The sequence below is a fragment of the Lutjanus erythropterus genome, chromosome 20 (assembly GCF_056507025.1).
Source record: "Lutjanus erythropterus isolate fLutEry1 chromosome 20, fLutEry1.hap2, whole genome shotgun sequence".
NCBI classification, from domain to species: Eukaryota; Metazoa; Chordata; class Actinopteri; order Lutjaniformes; family Lutjanidae; genus Lutjanus; species Lutjanus erythropterus.
In genome coordinates this window covers 3,679,757-3,707,016 of record NC_139336.1, presented here as the reverse complement: position 1 = coordinate 3,707,016, position 27,260 = coordinate 3,679,757, and the positions used below count along the sequence as shown (strand labels likewise).

Here is a 27,260-nt window from a genome sequence, read left to right as displayed (position 1 = left end):
CACTGTGTATCCTAGAATATGTACACATGGTATATAGTACTTTTTAATTCCGTTTTAGACTAACAGTGAACTAAAGTTGAACATGAGACCAATCAGTGATTGAATTTGATTGATTGATTTAGTTTAGGAGATACTGGTCATAGAGATGCCTGCCCTCTTTCCAATGTAATAGAACTAGATGGCACTATCCCTGTGGCACTAAAGCATCACAAAAGTACTTTTGAAAAAACTCAACAGTAATGTCTCCTTCCAAAAATCATGACTTGGTTACTCAAGATAATTCACAGACTTTATTGTGAGCAGCTTCATGTAGGAATTACTTTCTTTCTGTAGTATAATCTACCAGAACTACTTTCTTTCTACTGGAAACAAGGCAGTTCTAACATGAAACTGCCCACAACAAGACTTTGTAACTGGATCAGGATTTTTGTAAAGAATTTTCAAATGTTTTTTTTTTTTTTTTTTTTGTTCTTTGAGACAAGCTGAGTGCCATCTAGTCCCATTATACTGGAGAGAAGGCAGACATCTCTATGACTGATATCTCCAAAACTCTGCAACTCACATCAAAACTATCTAGATGGATAATCAGCACTACAGGTTCTCCTCCTTCTTAATCTAAATTAAACCCTCTTGGATCAGGTGGAAAATGCATTGTCACAAAGCTGAAAACAGGCTGTTTTTCTGATGTTTTAGTGATCCATGGTTCTCACAGGAGAGCCATGCTACAACCATATGATGGTTTTATAAACCTCGATGCTCTCCTGTAGATTAAACTAGCCTATATATATGTAGTAAAGTAATTAAGTAATTAGTATAAAGTAATTACAATCAGCTCGACTTTAAACATCAACCACAGTAAAATGCAACATACACATTACAGCAGCAGCAATAGTAAAACACTGACAGGGACCATTTTACTGCACAGTGTTTTTTGCATTTTTGGAATAAAGTTGAAGTGTTTAGAATTAAGTCGACTTTATTCTCAACTTTTCGACTTAATATTTTTGAAATGGTATTTCAACTTTATTCTCGACATGTAAACTTTATTCTTGACATTCAACCAACTTTATTCTCAACACTTTAACTTTATTCTCAACACTTTAACTTTATTCTCAACGATTCAACTTTATTTGCAACAGTTCAACTTTATTCGACATTTCAGCCTAAGTTTTCATCAGTTTGACCTTCATTCCCAAATGCAAAATAAAAAGAAAAAATCTGCATCTGATTTATTTATTCTTATGCCTGGCACTGATATTATAACAATCACTTTGTTCTCGACATTTTGACTTTAGGCATATTTCTTTATTCTGAAAATGCTAAATTTCAAAGAAACAAAACAAAAAATAACTTAATTCTCTCAAACATTTGAATACTTTTCCCATAGGAAGTAGCTTAGGCTTTGGGGAAAAGAGTTCTTCACAGTTCTACTGCCCGAGAAACAAATCATAGCTACAAGGAAGATGCTCATGACTTGTTGTGAACATCCTGTGGTGGACACAGCTCTCCTCCAGCAGTCAGTCCTCCATGATCCTGACAGGAGGCACGAGCTGAGCCACACCCCCTCCTCGCTGTCTACGTCAGAGGAGGAGTGAGTTATAAGTGCGTTTAAATGACTGAGGAAACCTCTGTTCTCTGGCCGCGGGAGGTGCGCTCTGTACAGGAACAAAGACAGAAACAAACAGGGGGACTGCTCTCACAAAGTGACTGCTCTGTCAGCAGGAAGGGCGAAGAAGAGTTTGCTAACGCTTCTCAGACAAACGGGTGTGTGGAGGATACAGCAGCCGAGGAGCTGAGCGCTCTTTCTTCAACACCTGGACGGTCCTGAGCTTCAGCTGAAGACGTTTCATCAACCGTCCGCCCCGACGGAAGACTCCAAGTTCACAGCAGTAAGGTGAGCAGAAAACATGTCATCACACCGAGGCGACAGCTACAGATATTAATGAACCAACATGTTCCTCCTTCTCTTCCAACTTCTCATCTTTGCTGAACATGTTCACTTTATTCCGTTTGTTACACCAGGCAAAGTGACGGCCGTGTTTTTTTCCCGTAATATTATGACGAATTTGTACTTAGGGGTGAACTTGTTGTGTAGAGAAATGCCGCCAAAAGATCAGTTTAGTTTTTGGTAGTTGTCTTATTAAACAAGTAACAACTACACTACTACTACTACTGATAATAATAATAATAATAATAATAATAATAATAATAATAACTGTTACAAGGAAGCATATGGAAGCCACACCAGAAAAAGAAAAATCAGTATCACGTTATAACGTTAAAGGTTTGCATGTTTTTCACGTTATTACAACGTACGAACTTATCACGGTAACGATAAATAGTTTATTGTTATAGTTAGAGGGGTATTTTGTTATAACAATATACTGTTTATCTCGTTATTGCGTGGAATGTTTCATGTTTTGTGATAACTTATTCTTACAACATAATACATTTCACAGGCTTTATTCTTGACATTATAACTTAATTAACAACTTTTCAACTTTATTCTTTACATTTCAACTTTATTCTCAACATTTCAACACCATTCTTGACATTTTGACTTTATTCTCAGCATGTCAACCTTCATAAAGTTACTTTTTATAGCATTAAACAAGCAACTTGTTGAAACTTGAAAGTTTAAATGTTATAACGTGATCTGTTATTGTAATACAAAGCATTTCACATTATAATCTGATAATTTATATTATTATAACGTGACGTTAGAAATATAAGTTATCACATTGTAACAAATATATGTTGTCACTGTATAATGAGAAAAGTTTCTTGTTTGTATGAAGTAATACAATGAAAAATACCTTGTTAGAATGTGAAAAACATCTTATTATATCAATAAACTTTTCTCGTCAGAACATACTGATACTGATAGTGAGTGGGGTGTAAGAAACACTTGAGTATGACGATATTCTGTTTTGTGACACTGTGTCAGTTCTCAAAACACTGTAATTGTAATATGGTGATAAAGGCAAAGATTCATGGCACTGGTTCATTATGTGTTGCTGACTGCAAGAAAACAGTGTTGTTATCTGTCTTTACTGTTTTGATTGTATAAAAAAGTTTGATTTTATTCATAGTGTGTTCATTACTCTATGAGTTTTCCAAAAATTTGATAAAAAATATCAATATATCTCCCAGTGTACAGTATTGCAGTATATTAAATTGTAACCACTGTATCGTGAAACATATTGTATTTCCAGATTCTTGTTAATATACAGCTATAATACTGATGGTGTTTCTTTTTCTGGCGTAGCAGCAATCCACTGTCATAATTAGCCTATTGTTGCTATTATTATAGCATGACATTATTTTATCGTTAGTAATAGTAGTGATCCTACATTCGTCATCTTGTCACACATGTCAGTGCAGATTTGCAAGCTTTTGTCTTGACTTTCCTGGTTACTTTTTAAGATGTGAATGACTTCTGCGGTGCATGCAAACAGCCTGCTTTGCTCTGCACGGCTCTGCAAGCACTGAAAGTGCATCTTTATCGTTTGACTGCAACTGTAGTAGACTTCTGCAAGACAACACTTGTGCCACAGGAGCTCGTGCCCTTGGTGTTAATTAAAAAGAGACCAGCTTTTAATGAAACAGCAGCACGTCTCTCTCAAGAGAAAGAAACTGAATCTGCCATCAGCGCGGAGCCAGTCTGACCAATGCTCTCTGTAGTACTGGAGACTGTGGTGTCTCTGCTGCCTTCGCTCATTCTTACTCAGTAGCTTTTCCCTGACATTTATGAGCTGAGGTTATTTATTAATTGTACCTCAGATGAGGAGTGCGTGTGTGTTGGGTGGGGGAAGCATGATTTAATTAGTGTTTTCAATGACTGGCTCAGTGAAGTGAAGTTCTACATCTCTGCATCTAATGGGCTGTAAATTAGATTTTTAACCGCAATCAAATCTTGCCTAAATTCCAGCCTAAATATCAGGGAAACGGTGGAGCTGTCTGATGGCTGATGAGACTGATCAGTACAGCATCTGTACAACTTTTAAAGAAAACCTTTTCTTTTATGCACCAACCAGTTATAGTCAGAAAAGAGTGAAGATGAACGCCTGTCGCATTTTGTTGGAGCCCAAAAGGAACCTTCATAATGCTCTATTTGTCCGAGCAGTCCTACACAGAAAGACCTTTCAACAATAGTAGCATTTTAGTTTTCACTACTGGAAGTCACATTTCAACATGTCAAAATGCTAATTTAAGATATCTGTAACACAATTTTGACATGTTATAGTAGAGCTGAGATGGCTGTTTCTTAAGACAAACAAATCATTTTGCAAAGCCACTGGATAATCTGAAAAATGCATTTCCACAAAGCTGAAAACATGTAGGGCTGAAACCATTCATAGTCAATTAATCAGTTGATGATTGTGTTGATTAATCCATTAATAGCTGTTTTAAAAAAGTTAGAAAAAAGCCTGAGATGACGTCCCCAAATGTCTTGTTTTAGTCATAGCTGAAAAATAATCAGTTTACTGTCATGGAGGAGTAAAGAAACCAATATTTACATTGAAGATATTTTGACCGGTGGAAATTCCTTAATAGACATCAAAAATGGAATTCTGAATAGGTATAAAATGAACTGAAGATGTCGCAAATGTGAATATCATTTTCACTTGTCAAAATTGTATTTCAGATATCAGAAAAGATGTTCTAAAATAGATATGTGGAAGACGGTTATAGATACAGATCAATAATTGAATTTTTACTACTTAGAATTGAATTTTGAATATCTGTAAGATAACAACAGTTGTATACATCTACAAAAATCTCAGCGCCAAAAGTGAGAATTGAATTATTGATACGAAAAAAAACCAAAACATTTTGACTAGTTTTAAATAAATTGTAGATATCTTTACTGTGGTTAGAATTGCTGCTTTTCAAAATTACATTAGGGATGTGTTGGCTTGGAATTATGACTAAAAAAGAAGCTACAATTGTTCTTAGTGCTCCTGGTTACATATTTAAAGGGCTTGCAATAGTCCAAAACTGAAAGATATTCCATTTACACAGGCATAAACTGGTAAAACAAAGTAAATCATCATATTTAAGTGGAAGTTTAGCATTTTAGTTTGATAAATAACTCAGAAATAAATGTAAATCTAATACAGAAATTGTGTTTTATTAATTTACTGTTGGCTAATAAAGTAATCTGCCCTCTTTTCAGTCCTAATCTAAATACATGCACAAAACTCAATGACCAGTCATCATCCTGCAAAACGTGTGAAATCCCCTGCATGCCTAAAGGCTAATTATTTACTCAGTGTGATCAATTAGATAGAGCAGTTCTACAGGATCACTCGTACTAAAAAGTGGAGAGTTACACAACACCATGGCCTGACACGACCTCTAATCCATCAAGGCTTTGTCCAGACATAAGCTTGTTAATGGAAACAGATAGCACATTACACCCTTAAACCCTGGCCTCTTTATACTAACTAAGACTTTACTGTTGTCATGGACTCCAGTGGTTGCTCCTGTGTGAGAGCTTACAATATGAGAGGCATCGGTTATTTCAGTTTGTGGAAAATGAGCCACCATTGTCTCTGTCAGAATGAAACTGCACGCAGTTCATCAGTGTGTCGAGACTCCAGCACAACTGCGTTTCTCTTCATTAGCTGCTGTTTTTCATCGACAGTCAGTTTATTACCAGGTAGAACACAAGCAGCTGCTTATTCACCAGCCTTTGTTTTGCATGGGGACAGTAAATGTATCTAATAAAGACAGGACAATGTGGATTAAAGACAGGTCAGCCTGCTGGATATGTGCATGTCAGGGGAGTGCCTAAAAGCTACAGACAAGTTGGACAGTTTTCATCAGCACATTGTACAGGAAGTCAGTCCCTCCAGGATTTTGCATGCTGTTTTTGGGATTGTTGCAGCCCAAAGTGCCTGATTTCACAGCAGCATTTATAAAAAATTATGATGCATGTTGTAATGTTTTTAGGCTTATTTTGCAAAGACATTGCAGGAGCAAGTGAAAATTGAAAAAAAAGAAGTTGTGGGGTGTTTTGGATATTTCGTTAAAAATCAACTTTTTCCAGGGAGAATAAACTCACACTGTTCTGAGTGTTATAGATAACTTTACCACAAAGCCTCAGGATTACAAAAATTCTAACTAAATATGCTGTATTTGTAAATGGAGAAGTGCAACTGAGCTCAAACTCACAAGAACAAAAGTATAAAATATAAAACATAAAATATAAAACTAATGATTATTTTCACTGTCAATTAATCTGTAGATTATTTTCTTGATTAATCAGTTAGTTTTTTGGTTCATAAAATGTCAGAAAATTGTGAAAAATGTAGATCAGTGTTTCCTAAAGCCCAACATGTCGTCCTCATTTTGTTAAAAAGCCAAAGATGTTCAGTTTACAGTCATAAGGTGAAGCGTAAAGAATTCAGAAAATATTCACATTTTAAGAAGCTGAAATCAGAGAATTTTGACTTTTTTGTTTTTAAAAAATTACTGTTGTTGATAGTTGTCAATTAAATTAATAATCAATAAATAATTGATTAATCGTTGCAGCTCTAGCACTAGTATTGACATTGATAAATGTCAGTACCAATGACAGCAACCTTGTCAAAAACTACAAAAAAATAGTACATAATAAAACATTAAGTTGATTCATTGAAATGTACATGTATGACATTTGTGCAAGGGACTGCTATGCTTGGTGGAACTCGCGGGAAGCTATGATAATTGGCCAAATTTGTGGAAAAGTTGCAGTGACTGGACAAAATTGCAAAGTCATGCTGAATTCATGGCTGAATTTGCGTTAATTGCTGCAATCGCAACTTCCTGCAGGGACTGGGAAGTGAACTATGTATTGTATCCTAACTGTGGTATTTATTCATTTATCCAGCTTTTACTTAGTCACCAAGAATTGTTGCCTAAATCTTATGCTGCATTCCAGATGGCATGCTGCCCTTCTAAAGCACATACTGTTGCAGTATGCAGACAGTTGGGACATACAGCACATCATAACATACATCTTGAACTTCGACCCTCTGGCTCATACGTCTGTTGCAGTCCATAACACGAAATTTGAAGTAAAAAGCATGCGATTTGGAACGCAACATCAATGAGCTGTCATATGTCTGTGCTGTCTCAGTGGTTCAGTCGATATAACGCGTCATCCGCTGGGTAGAGGATTGTGGGTCAGAATAGCCAGAAAAGCACACTGCTGAATGTGACCAGATGCAACCCATGCATGTCAGAGAGGACTAAACAAACTAGAAAATGTTCACATTGGAGACGCTGAAATCTAAAAATGTTGATATTTTTTCTTAAAAATGACTCAAAATGATTGATCAATTATCAAAAAAGTTAGCAATTAATGTAATAGTCAATTAACAATCAATGAATTATTGCAACTCTGTATCCGACATACTGTGTAGCCTATTGATAGGTCCTAAATCTGTTCTTGGATACTAAATAGTTTTGTAGTATGGGTACTTGGTATTAGACATTGGTACAGTGGTACCACTAAACTGGTATTTAAAAGTAGCAGAGTGGAACTTTACTTTGAGTGTTGTATTGCTAAAGTGTCCTGAATGGTCAAGGTCAAAGGTGGGGTAAAATCCTGCCCTCACAGAGAGGGGTCAGACATGATGAATTGTACAAATGGAGGTTATTCCTTCAGGCAGCTTCTGTGGAGATGAACAGAGGGCTTTACATGCATCCATATGAAGACATTTTTACATGCACAGTTTCCACCCCGTACAATTAAAGACATGAATGTTCCAAAAATGACAGTCTCTTAATATTCTTAAGGGATAGTTTAACCCCAAATCAAAAAGAAATATTTCCCCCTGGCCTGTAGTGCTATTTATCCAGTTTTGGTGTGGGTTGCGGAGTTTTAGAGATATCAGCTGTAGAGCCTTCTCTCAGATATAATGGGATTAAATGGCACTTGGCTTGTGGTGCTCTAAGCACAAAAAAGTACATTTATCATGTCTCTTTCCAGAAGTCATGACCTGGTTACTCGAGATAATCCACAGACGTTGTGGTGAGCAGTTTCACGTAGGAACTACTTGAATAGTCCTTTTTTTTAGATTAAATTGTGTGGATTCAGCGTGCTCAAACGCATGGAAGAATTATAGATTTAATTCAAGTACTTTCTACATGTTCAGCACTGTACTCTTACCTACCTCAGTCAAATTCAACAGAATCATGCCACGAACTACATTTTTGAAACCGTCCAGCCTCTGGATGTCTTCATTGACTCTGAAATATCAACAACACAGCCTCCCTTCCCTGAGACTGATGACACTCTTCTGTGTTGCAGAAGATGATTAAATGCAGGATTTGCATTTTAATTGGATAAGAATCGTATCAGTAAGCTATTTGGCAGATTGAAACGTCTTGAATTAACACAGGTGTTTGCATGATGATTATACTGGCTGTGCCTCTGCTGCAATTAGTTTCACATGTGGCCAAGAATATCTAACTTGTATTAAGATAAAGGAAACGTTTCAGGTTTTACTGTTAGAGTCCATGCAATGTTTACTGTTGAAGGATTTTAGGATTCATTAAGATTCAAGTTTTTTTTTATGCCATTAGACAGTACAGGATTGCACAATGAAATGCATGGAGGATCGTAACTGCCAAAATAAAAAATAAATACATGACTCAATAAATAAATGAGCTACATTATTTCCCTTGACATTCCCATCCCTATTTATTTCCCCAAATCTATTTATTAACAATTTTCTTTTTACATTTCCCATCAAAAACTAATTGTATATGTGGCAATTAACTTGACATTCCCATTTATTTTTATTTGCATAATGAAGCAGAAATGCATAAAACTGTAAAGAGAAAATACACAAATAAATAACTTTGGGAAGGAGGGGGTGCAAAGGGTAATATTAATATCAATAACACATTAAAATATTAATAACGAAAATGGAAAATTAAATGGGAAAGTAGATAGAGGAATAGAGGATCAACAGAAACGCAAATAAATACATGATCAGAAATCTCAATTTATGCCAGATTTTGTATATTAATTAATGCCTACATTTATTTATTCTTTAGTTTCGACAGTTAGTGTCCTCCATAGAAATGCAGTCGTAGCCTCAAATAAATTTTCAAACATTTATCTTTGATAAATAGCCAATAAAATAGAACAAAACTGTATAAAAGGCTCATAAACATAGGGAAAAAGACAACTAAATTGTATTTACAAGGAATGTACATATACAGATATGGAGGAACAAATAGATTGCAAAATAAAATTGAAAATAAATTAGAAACTAAATAAATAGGGATTTTTTGGTACGTGTAGTGACATTTTTAAATTTTGGCATTTACGGTTCTCCACATCTAGTTATGTATGTACATAGTTGAATAAACTTACAAAAATACAGTGTAATAGATAGGGGTGGGTAAAAATATCGAAAAATCGATGCATCGAAATTATCCGCCTCCTAATTCAATATCGATTAAGCAAACCCTCTGAATCGATTCACCTCCTGGCCATTGGGGGCGCTGTGCGCAACATCTTCGTGTGATTCGCATTTTAAGGACGGAGGCTGCACGCGACCAAACAACAACAATATGTCTGCAAACTACCGCCAAGCTCTGTCCGCGCACAGAAGATAACAGAGTCCGTGGCCGTCTTCATTTGCAAGGACCTTCGACCGTACAGTGTCGTGGAAAATGAAGGTTTTAAGAAGATGGTACACACACTTGAACCACGATACGCTATACCAACATGAAAACACGTGACAGAGGTCGCCATCCCGAAGCTGTACACAGAGGTGGCAGAGGTTTATATGCACAAGTGAGCTATTATGGTGCTGCTAATGTTTTATTTTCAGATGTTTTATTGCCCAAAGATGTGAAGGAACATACCACATGTGTTACGGGCATGAAAATAAATATTTAAAAATTGCCAACAGGTACTCTTAATTATTTGTGTATTTCTACTTCTTACTGAATCGATATTGAAGAATTTAAATCAATATAGAATTGAATCGAAATCGTATCGAATAGAAACCTAAAGAATCGAAATCGAATTGAATCGTGAGGTTCTTAACAATACCCAGCCCTAGTAATAGAAGTGTTTTGAATTACAGTATGATGGTAGTCTAAAAAGTAGCATTAGCATGGAGCCTCACTGTCTTTGGTTGAACCTCGACTGCTGTATCTCCCTTCAACACCTCATTATATGCCTAAGCATGGCACAGAAATTTCCAGAGATGTTTGTACCCATATAGATTATGGTGATAACTGCAGGTCAATGACAAAAGGAGAGACAAACTGTAGGGTAAAGGAAGTCATGGCGTTGGTGCATGGGCCGTTTGATCCGTCCAGAAACTGCTCTCACTTTATTTCACAGGGGTGGGAGCTGTTGTATTATGCAGACTCGGCCCGCTAATTGATTTCACGGCTGGTGATGTGCCGCCCAAAGGAATCTGGCACTGAAGGCAGGAAATGGATGGGGGGAAAAACAGCAAGTCCATTGAGGCACAGGGTGACATAAGACATCCTGTGTTCTCAGTATAAATCTAGTAAAGTAATAAGTTCATGTTACGTAATAACCACTTACATTTATAGCTTAAAATCCAGTTGCCACATTGCAGATGGCAGGATGAAGTCAGAGGCTGGGCTTCATGATGAATTCAGCAATCAATTCATGCATGGTCAAAGTATCGTCAGTCCTCTATGTGCATTTGTTCATTATAAATCAGGAAGCTCTGCATCTGGTGTGAAGGTGTCACTGAGGTACGAGAGCAGTCTGCAGTCTGTTACTGTAACTTGTGTGTGAGCTGCCCTCCTAAAGGCTTTAGTTGTGATCCCAGGCAGGAAGGCCCAGTGTCACAGTTCCTTCCTCTTGACATTACAAAGCTGCTTGGCCTCACACACAGAAGAACCGAAGCACATTTGGTAAACTTCTTTCAGCAACTTGTGCTGCATCGCAGAATTGTTTGATACTGCCAGAAGACAGAATAAAGCTGCATTTCCACTGCATTGTACAGCTCAACTCGACTAAACTTGACTCGTTTTTTTAAAAAAAAGTCCATTAGGGATTAGGATTGGGTACCGTTATATAGAACACATATATGTGAATATTTACATCACAGAAAAGAATTCAAATTCTGTGTTTCATTAAGTCCATATCATTCAAGTGTGTTCAACTCATGGATTCAAAATGCCTCCCTTCTTTAAAGTCGGTTAATCAAATAACCCTCTCTTGGACAAGGTTGTACTTTGTCAGTGCCAACAAATTTAAGGGAAGTAGCTGACCCAAGGTTGTTCTCCTTGTAGTGTCAAGCAATGGCATAATCCATGTTCCCATTTCAAATGGCAGCCTTGTGCTCAGCAACCCTCATTTTGAGATGACGCTTCGTTTGGCCCACAGACATTAAACCACAGAGGCATTTCAAAATGTAAATGACATGAGCAGAGAGACAACTGTTTTTTTTTTCATTCTTTGTTGCTATATTATCTGATTAATGTAATTTTGTGTAAATTATTATGCTCTTTGGATGAATTGGAAAACATGTTTGAAATAAGAACAATTAAATGACTGTGATAATTAGTTACATGATCCATATATCTTTGTCCCACCTGTGTGTGTTCGTGTGATTCTGTTGAGCAAACCTGAAGAAGCTGCGGGCGAAACATTCCTGTGAACAACCAGCACCTGATCCCTGACACTGGCCATGCAGAGGGAGTTGTGTTTATTGAAAAACAGGGGAATAAGTCTTAAGTCTTTACATAACATAAAATAATGTAACATTATGTAAGTCTGGTGCTCTTCCTGGGGACTTGAGACAAACTACCTCTGACCACCGACTGCTGGACAGGGAGATGCAGTCAAGTGAGCTCATCACTCAGAGCCTTTCCATCTGCCATCCCTGTCAGGGTCTGAATATACTCCTAAACAGATGTGTAGTATTCCAGCGTCTTTGTTAATTAGAGGTTGACACACAGCCTTGCCAAGGAGCTGATTGGTGTGGTAGAGACAATGCACACATCTTGTATTTAACATCATATTGTGTTTTTGCTTAAAAATGAACTGGTTGGGTAATGGTTAATGGATTTTTGGCTGCCAAAAGCTAAATTAACTGACCTGGGCCTTCCTAAATTTAACTAAACTGGGTTCATCCATAACTACTGAAGTAGAACCCCTAAATGTATACGTATACACAAACATGAATAACCAAATTTCTCATGTTCCATGCAGTGTGTCCCACAGGTTGACTGTTTTGTGTGGATACAGGAAACACTGATCATGTCCTGAAAATGATCAAAACCAGGAAAGCGTTTTAATGGAGTTTAATTGGAGTGGTTTCATTTTAAGGTTTAATTTGTGAATTAAATAGCTGGACTCAGTTGTTCAATTCATTGAGAAGATCAGCTCATTCATGAACAGCCTCCACTAACAGGAAGGTTTGGTCTGGGAGCATGAGGCTGTTTGCGGTTTTAATGCAGCCTTGGGCTTCTTAACATGATGTTCCTGTGGCTGATTAGAGCCAGGTGTCTCCTCTAGAAAATGAGGGTATTGAGGGCAGGCTGCCTCGCTGCAGAGGACCAGCTGCTGCAATCTCACATAATCTTGTGGGAAGGCTAGTCGTAAAGCTAAACATGCCCTTGCTGAAATTAGACGCTCTGGAGGACAAATTGTGCTGCTGTTGCTCATTTGGAAAATGAAATCTAGCCCCGCAATTATTTTATGTTGTTGTTGGCGCTAATTATAAATCATGCGAGCGGCTGAAGAGGCAGTGTTGCTGACTCATTGCTGAGTAGCACACGCTGCTATGGCTGTAGCCGGTGTGATTCAAAAGCAATATTATTCCCAGCTGTGCATGAAATCAGTTCAGGTTTGTAATGGAAAAATGGAGAAAGCAGAAATAGAGTAAATGCTGTCTGATGGCATATGTGTAACACTGTATCCACCACTAGCCATTTACTTTTGAGAGTGTTTTACAGTAAGTTTGGGTTTTGTTTCCCTGATGAAGAACTGAATCAGATGAAATACATTTGCAGAGAGTGTGGGCCTCTGCATCGTGTCAGAAAGCAGCCATAACGTGCGTTGGAAGACCAAATCCTGCACAGCTTCAAAGAGCCTCCTCTGGGGACGTATTATCAAGTTAGAATAAAAGATATTTGTTCGCCAGGAAAAGAGTGTGTGTGGTTTTGTTTGAGTTGGACACAACTTTGAACCTTTTTGGTGTAAAACAGCAACTCTCTGATGAAAGTATGGCTATTTATGTGTGTGTGTGTGTGTGTGTGTGTGTGTGTGTGTGTGTGTGTGTGTGTGTGTGTGTGTGTGTGTGTGTGTGTGTGTGTTTTCCTGTTGGGGTTTCACATTCCCTCACACCCACGAGTAAATAGCCCCTGAGTTTTTTTACCAGGAAGTTCCAAAACCAATCGATTGGATCTGGTGCCAAGAGCCACGTTTGGGAACATGGAGCTCTGTTCCTGTCTCTTATGCTCCTCTTTACCTTCTCAATACAGTAAACATACAGCATGGGATGAATTTACTGAGGATAAGTTGTGATAAATTGAATTAACTGTTAGTTTACATTCCTTTCTAACATTTTTCCTAAGAGAAACCTCACACTGAAGACTAGGATCCCAACTACCATATTTTGGGCTTCAGAGCTTCCGTAGTAATCAACGGTGAACATTAGAAGCTTTGGTTTGGCTTGAAAGCTTCTGCTCGTTGATTAATCCATGTTTTTCCAGTTGGGCCACGCAGATTATCTCTCATAATTTAGCAAAAAGGAAATATACATATATAAATGTCATCACTTCATCATGATATCCATTAGATATTCGTGCGTAACTTTGTCATAATTTGTGTAGGAATTCTTTAGTTATGGCCAAAAATGTGTGTAGTGAGGTCACCTTTGACCACCAACAACTAATCAGTTCAAGTGGACATTTGTCAAGTTTGAAAAAATTCCCCCAGATGTAAGAAAACATATTTGTTTGTTACAGACCCCAACAAAATCTCACATCACCATGATTATAATAGTTTTTCCTTTAGCAAAAAAGGAAATTGTGAGTCAAAAATAGTAATTTCTCTTAATCAAGAATCGTAGTGCAATTGCTATATCTGTCAAAATATCTGCAAAATTATTTTTTATACCATATCCTGCAGCTCTAGTTTTTAGCTAACATAAAATATAGGTTGTTGTTTAAATTTATAGAGTGAGCAAGCGAGAAGACTGAAAAAGTAGTTTGGGCTGCACAGTTCATTGCATTATTATCAAAATTGCAGTATGGTCAAATGCAATATTGCAGAAACAATTTTCTTTTTCAAATTTATCTATTAACTCAGTTAAATATGTAGTTTTATAACGTAAAACAACATTTTTACTGTGCATGTTTCATTTGTGGACAGAGAAAGACATTTATTTAAAAAAAAGTAAGATGTTTTCAGATTTTCATTTCACAATTTCTGCTAAATAATCCTGTTTAAATTTCCACTGTCCTGCCTCACCAGTTTGTCCTCTCTCCTTTATGTTTGGTCCTGTCTACAGGTTGCTATGGTGAACAGCAGGGTGGAGGCACCCACAGTGGCAGTGATGGGCGGTGGCGGGGGGGCAGCGGGCAGGTCGTGCGCAGGATGCGGAGGTCGAATCGCAGACCGCTTCCTGCTCTTCTCCATGGAGCGCTACTGGCACACGAGATGCCTCAAGTGCTCGTGCTGCCACGCTCAGCTGGGAGAGTACAGCAGCACCTGCTACAGCAAAGGAGGCATGATCCTCTGCAAGAACGACTACATCAGGTGAGTCCACATGCTCTGTATAGACAAACCTCTGTGAGGTTTTGTTCAGTCTGCCAGTCAACAACTTTTTTTTGGCATATCCTGATTGTATCCAGGGTGATTTTCGAAAGTTTGGACACCAAAAAAACACATGAATTGCAGTTTTTGCAAATTGAAGCAAAGCCACATTTGGAGTTACTGTACATAGTTACTGATGCCTACACACAAATCCAATCTGACCACTTGCAAATAACAGTGCAGACAGTCTGTCTTAAAGATCTGATTTGAGAAACTAATTTGATTTGCCTGCAGTGTGAAAAGAGTCAGAAAAGAGTGGGAAATGTTCCATGCAATCTCCTAAAATCCAAAGTGATGTCTTCTCATTCCTTGTTTCCACCAGTCAATAGTCCAAAACACAAAGATATTCAGTTTGCTGTTACATAGGACTAAGAAAAGCAGCAAATTTACACAGTTGAAAAGCTGGAACTAAGTATAATTTAGGCCATTTTGCTGAATTATTCATCAAATTACTTGCTGATTAATGTTGTGTCGATTGACTAATTGAATAAGCGACTAATAGTCAGCTCTCTGAACTAAATTTATCAGTGATTTGAATTTGTCGAAAAAATAAAAGATACATACATTTATCAGACATTGTTTGCTAGTTGCAAAACATCTTGCACATTGTAAATCTGTCAGGTAACTCTCAAAAACATCACTGACTAAAAGCCCAAAATGCATTGACAGCAGTAATTGATGCAATTTGACATGTTTTAATTGATGGTCCATAATGCACTGCATGCATCAGAATTGAAAACACCACAGAAGCAGCAGTATTTTGGAAAAATCCAATCCAATCCAACTTAATTTGTAAAGCACTTTATAAGCAACCACAGTGGACCAAAGTGCTGTACAGAAATAAAATACAAGAACAGATTAAAAGACATAAAACAACTATACAGTTTAAAGCAATAGAAAAATAAAATTAAACAAATATATATATATATATATATATATGTATATATACACATACACACATACATACATATACATATATATATATATATATATATATATATATATATATATATGTGTGTGTGTGTATATATATATATATATATATATATATATATATATATATATATATATATATATATATATATATATATATATACATATATATACATATATATATATATATATATATATATGTATATATACATATATATATATATATATATATATATATACATACAATACATTCAACATGATGTTAAAAGCCAGGGAGAAAAGGTTGATATGTATGTTTATTTGTTTAATATTATCATTATATTCATATTTTTTTGTATGAACCTAAAGGATAATTTAGTTATTAAGAACATTTTACAATAGTTTGAATTGAGCTGCCTTCTCTCTTTCATCAGCCCTCCCTTGCCTCTCAAGGCTTGATGAAGATGTAGGTCATAATAAACAGCTAACCAAGCCAGCAGGATACTAGCATGGTTCCAATCCCACAATGTAAAATGTTTTCAATAGTTTGAAAACATTTTACACTCCAGCAGACAGCAAACTTAAACACCAACATATACTGGGGACATGAGGAGGCAGAGAAAGTATCTGGACAGTTCATCATAATTTATAATAACGCAGTACAGTAACAGACAGTTCGGAGTAGGGCTGGGCAAAATATTGATGTTATATTTATATTGTGATATGAGACTAAATATCATTGTAGATTTTCAACATTGTTATAACATGATATGGCATAAGTGTTTCCTGGTTTTTTGTCAACTTAACAGACTGTTCTAACTATTCTGTTATTTCCCTTTACTGCCTTCATTATGCCGACATTACTGATGATTATTTTTTAAGTTCTCATTGTGTATTTCACAGTATTTTTGGTAAAACATCATTAGTCATCTCCTCAATATTGTCCACTGGTCAAAAATATTGGGATTTTTGATTTTGTCTTGACCAAACGGTATGAAAATGTGTAACAAAGCATATATAACAGATCTGTGTGCCACTGTAACAGAGACTCCAGTCTGCAGTGTAGTTCATACTAAACCACAAAACTGTACAGTAACATTAGGTTTCTCTGTGTCCATATTAAACATTTTTTTGTAATCAAGTGATTGTTATCATAATGCTTGGTTTTAGGCAGTGCTGCAGCACCTACTTCTCCCGTCCATGCCTTTTTTTATTCCTTTGACTTGTCTCTAAACAGGTACTGCAGATTTGGGGGAAAAAAAGCTTTGGTCCTCATTTGATGCTCCATAATTGAAACAACGGTGGAGTGGAGGTGTCAAGGCAGTTTTATGTGCCTCAAACGCTTTCAGTGCACATTTGGCCATTTAAAATAACAGGTGTATTTCAAAGTGTGTGTGTCAAATGCTTTCAGTGCATTGAGCCTGAAGAGTTACACTTACATTACATTTTTAGAAACTATGGTTGCTCTGACACCAATACCAGTATCAGAAATGCCTCCAATACAACCTAAAATTCTGGATGAAGTATCAGCAATTATGCAGGCCTGTGTCCCAAATCGATATTACGTAATTTTTTTATCCCTGAAACAGGACCCTGCTACATACAGCTGTTAAAGAAATAATAATAATATATAAAGTATATATTTTTAACACACTGGAATCAGTATTTGGAATCAGCCCACTGCAAAGTTTTAGGTATTGGAATCAGTATTGGGCAGGAAAAAAATGGTATGGGAACATTTCTATCACCAATGTTTCAAATAAATTATAAAATTGTGGGAGCTGGAACCATGCTAGTATCCTGCTGGCTTGGTTAGCTGTTTATTATGACCTACATCTTCATCAAGCCTTGAGAGGCAAGGGAGGGCTGATGAAAGAGAGAAGGCAGCTCAAACAGAAGAAAGCAACAGGCTGTAGCATGAGCACAATGAACTCCACAGTGCAGGATATAAATGCAGCCAATCACAAGTCGCAAAAAATGTTTACACACTGTTTACCTCATTCTCAAACACAAAGTAACCTGTTTAGCTGTTTCTCATTTACAGCTTTTCCACATTGGAACACAGAAGTAATTATTCTGGTGTCACTGAACCTGCTCTTACTGCACTCATACAGAGCCTTGCAAATGTTTCAAGTTAAAAATGGTACAGTAAATATGGTAATGGTAAACACGAATGCGTCTGTGTTCACTTCTTTGTAGACAGTGTTCCATTTAGTATCTATGAGTTGGATTGGTGTAACACAGATGGGGATTTTGCGGGTGCCCACGTCCCCGGGGCAAACACAGGGCTGGATGTGGAAAGCCGCAGCTCAAGGCCTGCTGAGGACGAACTGAGACACAGCAGACTTTGTGTATCAGGCCAGTAATAATACAGTGGCTTTTCAGGACCTCTCCTGAAATAAATAAAGCTCATACTGTACACTCAAATTACACCACCATCTGCAATAAGATCCACTGCATAGTCATGAGAGGTCTCTGTGTTCTGAAGAAACTCCACATTTAGTCCACAAGTAAAATGGGTCATAAATCCAGATGTTTGTTCAGGTGCACATCAAAAAGCTCCTAATTAATATTCATGTGGCGTTACAGTGGCTTACATATTAGAAGCTGGATGTAGAAGGTTTCTGTTGTATTTGTGACCAGCCTGAAAACCAAAATCTTACATGACTGACCTGTGGCTCTGAAGGGACCAGCTCAGTTTGGATCAATGTTAACTGGTTTTTATGTTCGTTGAAAAGGGACATTCAGTGATTCAGCGTTTCATCTCTGTGAATCTAGGACGCTACTGTTTTCCTTCTGCTAGTATACACTACAGCTGCAACGATTAATTGATAATCAGTTATTAAATTAATTGGCAACTATTTTGATAATCAATTCATCATTTTAAGTCATTTTTCAATTAAAAAAATCTTTGATTTTAGCTTCTTAAATGTGAATATTTTCTGGTTTATTTACTCCTCTGTGACAGTAAACTGAACATGTTTGTATTTTGGACAAAACAAGATATTTGAAGACATAAGCCTGGACTTTGTGAAACATTCATCAACATTTTTCACCATGTTCTGACATTTTACAGACCAAACCACTTATTGATTAATAATTGATTAATTGAGAAAATAATCAACAGATTAATCGATAATAAGAATAATCATCAGTTGCAGTCCTAATATACACTAGTGGTGTGTTTTACATAAATTTATTTAATGTGGTGAAACATGCTGATATTAATAAGCACTGACTATTTCTAATATCACGATTACTGACCACCATTGTTTTCAGATGGCACCATGAACACAGCACGGTGCTCCTGCCTCCATTAGCAGCTTTGTTTTATTACCCACAATTGAGCGCCTTTCTATTGGACAAACGGAGGCAGAGCAGCCACAGCAGGCCATTGCATACTGTGGACATAGTTAGCTTGTCAACGTACCTCTGGACCTTATTTTCCCATGAGTTTGACTGACCGTGACTAATGGGGGGGACGATTTTTGAAATTGGTCCAGCATGTACGCTAAAATTTCTTGTGTTTGCCTCTGACAGGCTCAGATTGTGATTGGCTGGCAACATTTTGGAAAGGATCCCTACTAGAACAGCAATGATTAATTGATTAATCCATTATTAATCCATTATTAAATGAATTGCCAACTCTTATTTCAGATTTAAGCTTCTTAAATGAGAATATTTCATGGTTTCTTTGCTCCTCTCTGACAGTAAACTGAATGTCTTTGGGTTGTGAGCAGAATGAGACATTTGAGGACGTCATTGTAAGCTTTGGAAAACACGATTGACATTATTCAACATTTTCTGACATTTTAAAACAAACAACTATTAATTTATTAATCCAGTGCCAGAACCAAATCGCAGTTTTTTGTACTGTAGCTCTGCAGAGATGCTCTGGGCAACAAATCTTGTTCTCCAGATGTAAGAAAACATTTGTTTGATACAGATCCCAGCAAATGTCAGTAAATTTCAGTAAATATGAAAAATTTAATACAAAAATAATCATTCCCACTAATCATATTGCAAACAGGATTTCAGTAAAAATAATCGCAATATGACTCTTTCACCATGCAGCCCTTGTACAAAGTGTCAAATAACGGTGAGCTGCTTTGATTTGATTCACTATCACAATAGGTACAGTAGTGGACAATATGGGTCAAATTAGTCTCAGCCAGTACACATAAATAAAAAGCTAATAAATGAGTAGGACTATGAAATGGGTCACATTGGAAGTCAGTTGGACCTGATAATTCAAAGAACACCTCAGTAGCCAGCACAGCTGCCTGCTGGACAACAATGCAGTGCTCAGGCACAACCTCTGATATGATAAAAAACATATTACACATGTGCATCATGTTTGGTTAACTAAAGATGTAGCATGTGTTGCTCATGTTATCAGACTGCCCTGTTTTATCTGTCTGGTCTAATCAGTCATAGTTTGCACAGAGACATAGCTAAGTTAGTGGGACCAGTCCTGAGCTCAGGTGGATTTCGAAGTGCTGACCTCAGGCCCGGTTCAGGTCGGGTCCTCAGATTCTCACCCTTCATGCCAGTAAAGCAGGATGAGCTGTAACTGAGCCTGGAGAGGAGTGTGTGTGCGTGTGTGTGTGTGGGTTAATTAAGGAGAACAGGAATCCTCTCAGGCGTACTCATTAAATGACTGTTTGGATTAAGATAAAAAATTCATTACTCTGTGCAGTCATTGAAAGAGAGAGAGGGAGCAGCCAAACTGGTCAAGTTAAGTGTCACAGGGCATCGCTCTCACAGGAGGGTGTAATGATGACAGAGGCTTCCTATTAAAACTTCAACCTGCTGCAGTTCATGTGCTCACATGCCTCTCATAGATAACGACTGACTGTTGCTGACTACAGAGCTGATTAAAGCTGCAGGACTTTTTATCCTCAACTGTACTTTTTTCCAAACATGCTTGTACTGTGCAGCCTGTATATATGTGATGTACTGGTGCCATTCACATTTGAACTGACATGGTAACTGGAATTCAGTTGTAAAAAATTTGTCCAAACTTCTCAATTTCAACATTGTTAGTGATGTAGAGCATTTTGTTATCGATTTAGAACAATTTACAAACCACACAAAATAAAATCTCTCCCTCTATCCTCCCAAACCCGCCCCTACAACCTGCAGCCTGTCAGTCTGTCACCAGGGCATATAAAGCTGTTTTGTGTCCCTCCCTCCTTTTTTATGCCTGATTAAATCATGTTTTGTTCAAATCCGACGGAGTTGATGATACACAACTTCAACATTTTCTTAAAAACAGATATAAAACAGAAATGATCATAATATAACATTTTATACCTATGTTATCAGTAGGTAAGTTGTGAACTCTTGTCTCAGACAAGCAAACAAAAACATTTCATAAATTACATATATCTTATACAAATAAATCCTTAAAGAGTACATTTTCACCAAAAAATTGGAATTAGATTGTTGGTATAAATAATTTTTAAAGTTTTTTTTTGTAGGACATGATTTGTCCCATTTCTCAAGAATGTGTGTAATACTTCCCACACACTGTTTTAGCAATGTTAGATATGTTGATAAGGAATTTCGAGTGCAGTCCCGGCAGAGTTTTGGCTAACACTAGCAAAAATGCAAAGTTAGCGACAAAAAAAGCTCAGTCCTATCCAACAACAACTTGTCCAGTGAGCTAATTAATCACCTCAAGATGTTGATGAAGTTGTTGATGCCTCACTAAAGTTTTGTTGTCCGTGGAGGGTTTAGTTAAACTTTTTAGATGTTGTTTCAGGCGTGCTAACATTAGTTGCGCCTGCTGGAACTTGGCTTTCAGGCTAATAAACACGGTGCACTCTTCAGCTTTTAGACGTGTGTTTGACCAGGTGTGTCACCAATGAAAACATACTTATATATGCATATATTACATGTCTGCCATATCCTGCTAATAAATCCCTGTAAATATACACAATGAACCTTTAAACATCATCAGTTTAGTTTATTGTGACTTTTCTCACCGAGGTCCAGATGCCAGGTCTGGTGTGTCTGTTGAATGCAAATGAAATCTAGACGGCCTGCAATGCACATGACCTCAAGGTGCACAACAGCAAATCCACATGGCTGAGGTTGCTATGGCAACACATGAATCATAGCATACAGCGATGAAAGTAACAGACAAATCTGGCAGACACTGACTATGATGAGCTCTTCTAACACTTGAGACAACGAGACAGCAAAGAGAAATGGAACTGGTTTTATGTTACCTGCACCAATGTGATGGCACAAGAATATGAGTGGTAAAAAAAACTGTATTTCATTCTTGTGTGTTTATGTGAGCACAGAGTAGCATCTTGTTGTAAGGTGATCATTTGGATCAAAAACAGCACTGCGCTGCAGCAACAAAAAGGTCTGTGTTGGTGTTGATTCAGGTGCAGGTGAGATGATGACATATCCAGAAAAGCAGGTTTGAGTAATGGATCCATTAGTTTGAAGGCTAATCAGATGCCAAAACGCTGCACAGCAGGTCATAATTCAACGAGGCAGGACTCTGGAAAGGTACGATGGCAGCAGTTTCAGTCCTATTTTCCACAAGTCAGTTGTGTTTCACGGAAAGTATGAGGAAAGTACAGTCTGTGTGTCAGCACTGATGCTCTGATGCCAGATTTGATCAGATTGACAGTTGAGTGATATCACTGCCCAGCAGAAAGCAGATCATTTCATTTGGAGAACTGATGCATGTCTATTTTAAATTTGAAACCCTTCTTCATTCATAGGCTGAGGTGTATAACCAGCTATTGCAGTGAGAAATACTGTAGATGCCTTTTATGGCAACTGTGGACCACTGGACTAGGGCTGCACAATTAATTGAAATTTTATCAAAATCACAATATGGTTTTCTGCAATATATTATATTTATTTATTAAAGGCAAAATGTGTGTTAAAAACGTTTAATTGAATGAATGTTGTGAGGCAAGATTCTACAGACTTAAAAACCATCTTCATTTAGTACAGATTCCTGCAAAAAAAATATCACACCATAGTCATTTTACCATGTTCAATTAAAATAAGAATAATGATGTAAAAAAAAAGATCATTGCCTCTAATATCACAAGTCATGTCACAATTGCAATATCAGTCAAAATAATTACAATTAGATATTTTTTTCAAAATGGATCTGCCCCACACTGGACCAAAAACAGTGCTGTCTGCATGAAATGTATTTCCCGTATATCTTGTATGGGATGTTCTCTGTCTGCTACCACATCGGTCACTAACATACTGTATATGTGAATAAGGCTAATGACTTACTGTGAGAACAGGCAGAATCAGCTCGACTAAAGTAATTAAAACAATTGAAAGCAGTGGATTTTAACAGTGTCACATAAAGAAGTGTTCTGAGAATATCATTGGATGCTGTTAAATCCCCTGATAGCCCTTTTGTAACTTCTTTTATCCAATTAGGGACAATGTTAACTTGCCATGTGGAAGTATTGACACCTCTTAAGCCTCGTCTACCGAGAAGACAAGTGGCAACCAGAGGTCTGGAGAAAAGGTCCACCCCTCGAGTCATTTTCCAAATCAAAATTATCAATTTAAAGTTGGTGTTTAAAGTGACACTCACCGTCTCTACACTTGAAAGATGCCTTTTCCCCCCTACCACTACCTTGACTAGGTGTTAGAGTCTTAACTGCAGTTATAGTCGCACTGTTTCTCACTCTCCTCTGTTTTGACACCCTCACACAGAGAGCGGAGAGGAGGGGACAATGGTGAAGTGACCTTGTCGATACCAGCTACAAATGTGTTGATGGATTCTGTGTTTTTAGCTGAGTTAAAACAGATCGGTGCTGCTGTTTTGCCCTCATTGTTTCTGTGAAGTTAGCTGGAGGTGATTTAATGTAGCCTAGTGTATTTTATGGGCAGTGAGTACTAAAGTAACTGATAAATATTCTTTGGCGAGTCTACATTGGCATGTAAACAAAGAAACTTTAAAGTGTTGAAATTGAGAATGGAATTTGGTTTGCTGGCAGGTGTTAGAATGAGATTGCAGCGATGAGGGTGGTGGACGTAGACAGATACAATCTCACACAAAATAAATCATGCTATTGAAATAACCTGCACATCAAATTTGCACGTGGAAACCAACAATCCGCACTGTGAGCGTGTGTTATGTTGCCGTTAATAGTGACAGACTTGTGACATGGTTTCATTTACAGGCTGTTTGGACACAGTGGAGCCTGCAGTGCATGTGGACAGTCTATACCTGCTAGTGAGATGGTGATGCGAGCACAAGGCAACGTTTACCACCTTAAGGTGAGTGTGATTATGTAGTCGTTTCAGCATTTACATCGACACATCATCATGCTGTTATCAGTGAGCTAGTCTTGATAATAACACAATAATATAAAACCACACATGACACTGCTACTCTTTTTTTTTTCCAGTGTTTTACGTGTGCGACCTGCAGGAACCGCCTGGTCCCCGGCGACCGCTTCCACTACATCAATGGAACCATCTTCTGTGAACATGACCGGCCGGGAGGAGGTCTGCTCAGCGGACATCCAACTCCGCTGCAGGCCAACAGCATGATGTCTGACCAAAAGGTGAGAGGTCACGAGATAATGAACCCAGTAGAAGAGGCCATAGTGTGACACCTCAGCAAGTTTGCTACTGTTGTTCTCTTTGTTCACAAAAAACAGAGGAAGTCTACAAAGGAAATGAGGGAGGTTAGAGGAAACTAGTACACTAGTGGAATTCTTGGTGTTGTATGTTCACTCAAAAACAGGAATCCAAGACCTGTGCACTTTTTTATGTATTTCTTTTTTTAAAATATGTTTTATTGAGCTAAAGAGAGTTATGCATACAGTATACTGTGGTGTCAGTGCTCATTTTCATTTTCATTTTCATGATATAAAATAGGCATAAAATCATAATACTGCACAGGGTGAAAAGATTATAACAGGGATTGGACAGTATCACAAGTAAACACTGAAAAGGAAGTATGGCAATAAAGGATGATCAACGGATGATTATCTATACACAAAAATATAGATAAAATATTACAAATCAGAATCAAAATCAGAATCAACATTATCATTATCTAAGGAGTAAATTAGTAACATAAATCTTTATTACACCAATTATTGCATCCGTTTCTTAATATTTACATCTCAAGGTTTACAAAAGATAGATCGAATATAAAACAAACCATTAATCACTCAGATTGATCCATAAAACATTTACCAAAGAAATGAAACTGTCATATTTTAACTTACATTGATTATTTGTTCAGCACTTACAAATCTCATGGTTTGGAAGAAAAAAGGGGAGGCAGGAGCAGAATACCTTTATATAACTTCCTGGGAGTGTCTGCTGTAAGGTCTGTCCAGGCATAGATACTGTGGTAAATAAAGGTGAAATAAGCACAGAGACTGTGGACAGATAAACAGTCACCAAATGAGGTCGTGTTAGGAGGTATTTTAGATTTAACTTGGATATTGGGAAGGCTGTTTCCACACTTACATTTCCATAACAACAAATCTGAAATCACCTGTAGGCTTGTCAGCGGAGGAACCTTGAATAAGCAAATCGTTGAAGATGCTGTATAACCAGTGTTTCACCATTAGTTTACTCAATAAACTGGGGAAAAATGTCATCTGAACACACACTGTTGACAAAACTCAGATCTGTCAATCTATGCAGTGCTGATAAAATATGGATAAAGGTTTCTACATTGCCTGTTTCTCTCCTCAGATGTTTTCAGAAACATACTTTAGTGTAAAAATTGGCAACAGAACTGCAGATCTCTTCACTCAAGGGAGGGGTGTTTTTTCATCGTAACAGTTTGTCTCAGCTCTGTTTAACATTTACACCCTGGAGCACTCTTGGAGAGTTGTGAAACATTGGCCTCTCTCTAAACAACAAGGAAGTTAAATTCCTGCTCTTTGCTGATGATCTATTATTGTTGTCACCCTCACAACAAAGACTACAGCCGCACCTGGACCTACTGGAACAGCACTGTCAGCACTCGGTTCTGACAGTAACCTTTAAGGATTATTTGGACATTCATGCCAATAAAGCCTGTTGAATTGAAACTGGAAAAAAAAAGAAATATAGTAACTAAGCAGCTGCCATTTTGGCTCTTGCTTTTCAACTGAAACTCGCTTGAAGGCAAACACACCCAAGTGAAGTCCGTTAAATTTTTTTCTTGACTGCTGGAAATGGGAATCTACATATTACATACTGTTTTCCAGTGATTCACTAACTTTTTCACCAAATGCAGAAAAACAATTTTTGAATTGTGTTCCCCTCTGATTTTGTTTTTCATTAACAGAAAAACTGATATTAACATGTGGGTGTTAAAGCATTTATGATGTGAAAAGCACAGGTGTTACCGGTGACATTTACAACTTCATCTTCCTGCTGTTTACAGGTCTGCTGAGGAAGAGGATGGAAAACCAAACGTGTGCCTTCTCCACCACCTTTCTCCTCTGTCTCTTCTCCACCTGTAAATCCTGCCATTGACTTCTGATGGACCGTCACTCCAGACTGGATGTAGTCACTACTGTCACTGCTGGTCCAGTGCTCTGTTGGAGGGTTGAGGACGCTGAGGATGGCTGGAACTTATTTATACAGTAGATTGTTGTCTATTGTGAACTTTGGCAATATTTCTGATTAGAAGTGGCATGGCTGATGGAAATGGAAGACTGTCATGGAATTTATCTGTTACCTTAATCCAGCTAGCGAGTTACAGTGGGCACTGATTAAGGCGGGACGCTGACAGTGGTGTGACTCCTGCAGGTGAATGCCATAGGCTACACATGTAGTGCGACCATTTTTTGGTCTGAGGACGAAACTGTATGGATCCCCTGAGTTGAGACTTCAGCAGCTGGACGCTTCCTTCCACAGAGAGACAGCTGAACAAGAAAACATCTATATTGATATTTGGACTTTTTCTTTGTGTGATTCTTTATGAAATATTAAAAGAATATGTTAGCCTCTGGATTGTTTTTTAGTGTGTTGGGGGAAATGATCGTCGCCCTCTGGTGGTAGCATTCTTACCACAGACACAGGTAGCCTCAATTCTCTGATTTTTGTATAACTGATATATATCATTACAGCAATAAAGGACAATGCTAGTTTTTTTTTTTTTTTTTTTTTTAGGCCATTAACTACAAAATGTGTAAACCATAGATTCTAGATAGATAGATACTGGCCGGGGCCTTTATTAGAGAACAGCCCTTGTTTTTATTTTCCACTGTTCCCCAGTTAGTACAAACTCAACAATTCCTCCATCTTTACATTTGACTTTTCACATTAAAAGTCATATGGCCTTTATAAACAGGCATTATGAAGGCATTATACGCAGGCTTTTAATGTGAATAAAGATGCAAGTTGAGTGTTGTTGATGGTTATTTATCATCAATCAGGAATACAGAAGAAATATATGAGTGCTTAATGCAGGAATTTTCAAAGTGGGTATTTGTGTTATTTGTATGGAGTAAAATTACTGCTTTTGTCAGTGGAGGTGGCTTTGAACGGAGTGAAAAATCTACAG

General features: G+C 37.4%; 1 protein-coding gene across 1 annotated transcript; it reads left to right on the top strand.

The window, feature by feature from the left end:
* The first annotated feature begins 1,621 nt into the window (after positions 1-1,621).
* lmo4la (LIM domain only 4-like a) lies at positions 1,622-26,705 on the top strand. Its single transcript, XM_084746456.1, has 5 exons — positions 1,622-1,894; positions 14,517-14,764; positions 23,920-24,016; positions 24,148-24,306; positions 26,136-26,705. The coding sequence occupies exons 2-5, from the start codon at positions 14,523-14,525 to the stop codon at positions 26,142-26,144; spliced, it is 507 nt and encodes a 168-aa protein (XP_084602582.1). The 5' UTR covers positions 1,622-1,894; positions 14,517-14,522; the 3' UTR covers positions 26,145-26,705.
* The last annotated feature ends 555 nt before the right edge of the window (positions 26,706-27,260 follow it).

Excerpts from the sequence above, each read along its gene's own strand:
- lmo4la (XM_084746456.1), top strand. The coding sequence starts at position 14,523 with ATGGTGAACAGCAGGGTGGAGGCACCCACAGTGGCAGTGATGGGCGGT. Across the intron at positions 14,765-23,919 it reads TGCAAGAACGACTACATCAG|GCTGTTTGGACACAGTGGAG; the intron begins GTGAGTCCACAT and ends TTTCATTTACAG. Across the intron at positions 24,017-24,147 it reads GCAACGTTTACCACCTTAAG|TGTTTTACGTGTGCGACCTG; the intron begins GTGAGTGTGATT and ends TTTTTTTTCCAG.